This window comes from Papaver somniferum, chromosome 7, assembly GCF_003573695.1.
Source record: "Papaver somniferum cultivar HN1 chromosome 7, ASM357369v1, whole genome shotgun sequence".
Taxonomy (NCBI): Eukaryota; Viridiplantae; Streptophyta; class Magnoliopsida; order Ranunculales; family Papaveraceae; genus Papaver; species Papaver somniferum.
Window position 1 is genome coordinate 54,081,814 of NC_039364.1, and position 5,108 is coordinate 54,086,921.

The 5,108-nt window shown below is 35.4% G+C and overlaps 1 protein-coding gene and 1 pseudogene across 1 annotated transcript; both read right to left on the reverse strand.

The window, feature by feature from the left end:
• Positions 1-857: 857 nt before the first annotated feature.
• On the reverse strand, positions 858-2,007 carry LOC113294641 (annotated as a pseudogene).
• Positions 2,008-2,627: 620 nt separating this feature from the next.
• Positions 2,628-4,574, reverse strand: LOC113297339 (L10-interacting MYB domain-containing protein-like). Its single transcript, XM_026545772.1, has 4 exons — positions 4,437-4,574; positions 4,264-4,331; positions 3,534-3,958; positions 2,628-3,438 (listed from the first exon to the last, which is right to left on the reverse strand). Exons 3-4 carry the CDS (start codon positions 3,954-3,956, stop codon positions 2,767-2,769), a joined length of 1,095 nt encoding a protein of 364 aa, XP_026401557.1. The 5' UTR covers positions 3,957-3,958; positions 4,264-4,331; positions 4,437-4,574; the 3' UTR covers positions 2,628-2,766.
• Between the last annotated feature and the right edge of the window lie 534 nt (positions 4,575-5,108).

The following is a 5,108-nucleotide window of genomic DNA, read 5'->3' on the forward strand; positions in this document are numbered from 1 at the left end:
ATAGGGTTTTGTAGCTAACATCAAGAAACCATTTACGTTCAGTTCCAGAGCCATAGCCATAAAGGCAGTCAGATTTCTAGGTGTTCCAGATAAATAGGGTTTTGTAGCTAACTAGATGTACAACTCAGCTGCAGAAAATACCAAATCAAAAGCATATATTAACGTATAGACGTTCAATTAAAGCTTGTTCTACGGTATTATCTGTGGACAACTGTGCTTAACAAGCAATATTTGGCGAGTTCTTCCGAAACTGTCAAAAACTGCAGAGTTCACAACCACGATGCCTATAACCAGCAAATTTTCTTCTTTTTTCAAATCAATTTTCTTCTTTTTTTCAAATCTTACGCAAGGGCTGCTGATTTCATGGTTTACTCAAAGAAACAGAAAGGAAAAATGTAGTAAAGTCTAGGAAATAATACTTGCTAAGAAAGGAGTGTGGTAAGACACAAATACATGTTAATGGGCAATAGACATTCAACCACCACTACATGAGACAACCAACGTAGAGAGTTCGGGGATATTTCTTTTGTAGGTGAGGCCATTGGACAAAAACGAGATCAGCGATATGCAGCTTGTAGAGAAGAAGGCCGCTTAAAGATAGCCTCTTCACCATAGCGATACTCTCAACATAAAATATGGATGACCATCTAATCCCAAGTACCTACACCCAAAAGCCAAACTAGGTCAAGCGGGGAGCTCTCTTATTACCTTTAAAGTGAAATTGCAATTGCTCACGATAAAAGCAAAAAACAAAAACAAAGCTCGAAAAATTATGATAGAAAAACCATAAAAATACTTTTTCATTTTCCTGGTCTCACTCAAATGATATTCATCTTTACAAATCAGAATATATAGCTCTATGAATTAAATAGCAACGCAATTATGCAGAGAGGAAAACAAGTCCCGGGGCCGTTGCATAGGATCTGAAAGAATAGCCTCGCTAAATTGCATATATCTGAAAACTGTAACATAACTTCCATTTTTTGTTGAAATAATAAAAAACGTTTAATGGTTGTGAAGTTGAGATCATACCACTTGAGGCCTGATTTTTATCATCAACAACAACGCATGAACTAAAGCAATTAGTGTTGTCCCTATTGATGTTAAATATGATTGACCTACTTCTCGGCTTCGGTAAATTTACATGAACTGAGCTGTTTCTTTTAGCTTGTCAGGACCTGCCTGTAATTCCAAACCGCTTCAAGAAAAAGAAAAAAAAAATCTATACAAAAGAGTTTTGGCCAAAATAGAAACTCAAGTATTATGATTCAACTAATAAAATATAAGGAAAACAGAAAAAAGAACAAAAATCACTAACCTGATCAACTATAGAGGCTTCCAGTACTTGAGCTTTCTGAAGACTCATATTATCAGTTGACGCTGCTTCATAAACTCGCGGTGTAAACCTGTCCCTTTGAAGCACACGGATGAGATTAATCATCTCGGCTGTGTGACCACCTACATTATTATCACACCCCAAAGTGATCATATTCAAGATAACGATAAGAGATAAGGCAAACAGAAGAAAGCAATTTCCAGCAAACACAAAACGAAAAAGATGATGGTAGATTCATGAATTTACCTGAACCTAGAACGATTAGGGTGTTGACAGCTTTTAGAGGCAAGTTATAATGAGGTTTCCTGCTTTGATGTATGACGAACAAAATGCGAATAGTAAAGATGACGAAAATGGCGATGAGGATGACAATTAGATTAGGCATCGTCACTATGGGAAAGCAACATCCATCTCCCTTCTCCATGATGAGATGCAACTGCCTGACCAATAATATCTGGAACCAAAAGGTATTAATAACTCAGTTTAGAGAATTTGAGAGGACACAAACACAGAGACAACCACATTTACAAACACAACAGTAAGATAGAAGTTCAAATACATATAACATTAGGTTGCCACACAACCTCAATATAAAAGAAGCAACCCAGGATTAGGAGTTCTGCTCAGAATCCCTACAAAACTTGATCATGAGCAAAGAGCCGAACCATTTATTGTGATTCTCATGAATCTGCCTTACAAATTTGATGCTCTTTCGCTCAACCAGAAAAAGAAACAAAATAATATGCAGGAAACTTTATAGCAGAAACAAACTGCCAGGCAACAAGATAACAGGAACGTAAGAAATCAAGAAATACCAATATGAATGAATAAATATTAATCACAAATAAAGTTATATTTATGAAAGTATCTTTCTGGCGAAGGGAAGAAACAACCATCTTTCATTATAATCCCATTGTGAAAGGATCAGCTGTATCACCCCAAAGAAACAAAACTAATTAACTTCGAACATCGGGCTAATTACATTACATTACCTAGATTTTCGCTTAAATAGTGTTCACCTGATTCTATCACCATTTATTGATAAGATCCCCCACAGCTCATTAACCTTACTCTTTGCGGACAGAAATCTCAACTGCTGCTGAAATTTTGAAGAACTAAAAAGTAATCTGATACCTTAACTAAGAATCTTTCGGATCTAAAAGACTCTTTAAATCTGGAGAAACAAAAAAATAAAAATATACACACAAATAAAAAGGTTCTGAGAATATTTGTTTCAGCTTTGACATCTCCAGAAAAGGTTTACTTATGCCTTCAGCAGTGCACAATCAAGTGAAGCTAAAGAGAAAATAGATTTCATAGATAGAGATATGATTTACACCAAGTAGATCAAAACTTATCTAATTGACCACTGTACTGATCAATCAAAATATTCCTAACACGCAATCCAGCAACATCTAGTTCACAAATCTTCACTGTTTTCCTAATAGTTTGTTAACATAAGAAACTCGTCGTTCGGTAGTAGGCAGATTAACAAACAACTTCTGCCAGCCACTAAGCTCGGACACTTTAAATTCAACTTCCAATGCATCCTCATTAGTAATATGCCCCGCGTCCTTTAAATTTTCAAGTGACTTAAGAAAATCCACTGGAAGACTTTCTTTCTTTTCCTTCACACTTTGTTGCTTCTCCAAGATCTTTTGCAGCTTCTTAAAGATAATTTCTTGCGTTTCCAATGCCCTTTGTTGTCTTTCCATCAAGGTAACTTCTTTTTGTTCAGATTGTTTACCAATTGTTTCAACAGGGTAATTACCTTCCCCCTTAACTGTATCATTTGATGAAGCCTCGATCCTCCTCCGTTTTGTTTTTTTTATTAGTTCTTGTGAATTAGAGGTGTCCATTGTATCCTCCGATACATCTTGACAAGATGGTTCCCAATCCGTGTCAGTGATCCTTGCTGGTTGTTCCGAGTCTTCTGAAGCAAGAGTATCTAGTGGTGCAGATGTAACAGCTAATGGTTGCATTTCTACATTTGATGTTCTTAAAGGTTGTATTAATGGGAAGCTGATATCCCCAAATAGGCACTTCAAAAGATCAGCATCTTCCAATCCTTTTTCTTTGAAATGATTGGCATTCTTCACCTTCTAATTTAACAAAAACAAAACATAGAGTTAATTAGTAAGCATACAATATCATTAGACTCACACAATTATGATATGAACTGAGAGCCAGATCTTGCCTTGCTTATCTCATCCCATTGCTCCTTTGGGCAGTTGAAATTAGTTGTTTCTACATCACCATTACCGTGTCCCAGCAAGGATAAAAGCTGGTTCCACGACATGTATTGTTTCTTAAGGTAGTCCCAGTGATTCCTTAACTTTTTGTTCTTCATGGGATACCCATACTTTTCTGAAAGTTTCACTCCAATCTTCTCCCATGAAGGTATCTTCAACGTAGATCCAATAGACCTTGAATAGTTCACCTCTTCTAAGCAATAATTGATAAAATCTCTCCTGAATTCTGGTGCATTCCTAAATGTAATCTTTCCTGCCTCATTATTCTTCTTTGACTCTTCATCATCATTCTCTTCCTCGTCATTCTTCTCTTCTCTGTCTTCCTCATCCTTACTATTTCCATTTATCGACAACTGATCATTATCCATACCTAGAAAAAACATAGATTCATTTTCTATGCTACATAACCTTTTAACCATATGAAACAATTAACCAGACTTTACCAATCACAGCAAAATAAAACAAACAAAAGAAATTTTTTTACATATTTTTCAGACACACCAATGCAAGAACGGAGTATCTACACAATCAAACACATAAGAAGCTGAATTCTTATTCCTGATGTTTCTTTGGTTAGATTCATACATCCAAAAACACAACATTGACCTACTTTTCTGAATTTAACAGCTAGGGTTTTACTTAGACAAATTAAAAATAAAATAAAAATTAGATTACCTTACTACTACTAGAGTTTGTAGTAAGACGATTCCTTTTCGATAAATTCTTGCCTTCTGTACCTAGATCTGAATACAAAACCAATCACCAAGCCAATTATTTTTTTTTATCTGATAACGATAATGTGAAACAACAAAAGATAAACAAAAAATTCATGAAGATTGTGATCTTACCGAACTAAAGGTTATTTAGATATATGTATCTTTACTGGCTTTACAGATTTTGGTTCTCAATCCCATAGAAATCATATCCCCTGCATATCGTTAGGTAGGATGAGTTTTTCGCTTTTGTTTGCTGAATCGAGATCTGAAATTGACGCGACTTGGAGTCAGATATTAGTAGAATGTCTAATTCAGTGCCATCCAGTCAGATATATAATTTATCTAACTCGTTTGATTCAGAGAATTTGTAAGGCTCATCAAATGAGTCAGACCTATATGGTTGATTTTTGTGGAACAAACAAGTAACCAACCTTGCCAGGATGCGCAATAATACAAAGATGTAATTGAACCAAGCTTATTATAGGGGCGGCATGATTTATTAGAGGGGCGGCACTGTGATAGTAATGTCCTAAAGGGGCGGCACTGTGATTTATTATAGGGGCGGCATGATTTATTAGAGGGGATGTCCTAAAGGGGATTAAATTGACTAGATTACCCTTTTCATCTTAAATCAACCAAAATCAAATCAATTTTTTTTAAACCTAATGAATCATAAAAAATCAAATCAGTTTTTTTTCATCATCTTCTTCATCTTCTCTTCTCCTCCATCAATTGTAACCTCCATTAAAACTGAAAATTTCATCGTCTTCGATTAATCGACGATTCGAAAAATGTTTGGAAAAA

Coding starts and splice junctions, on each gene's coding strand:
- LOC113297339 (XM_026545772.1), bottom strand. CDS start 3,956: ATGGATAATGATCAGTTGTCGATAAATGGAAATAGTAAGGATGAGGAA. Junction 3,439..3,533: donor AATGGGATGAGATAAGCAAG/GCAAGATCTGGC, acceptor TTGTTAAATTAG/AAGGTGAAGAATGCCAATCA.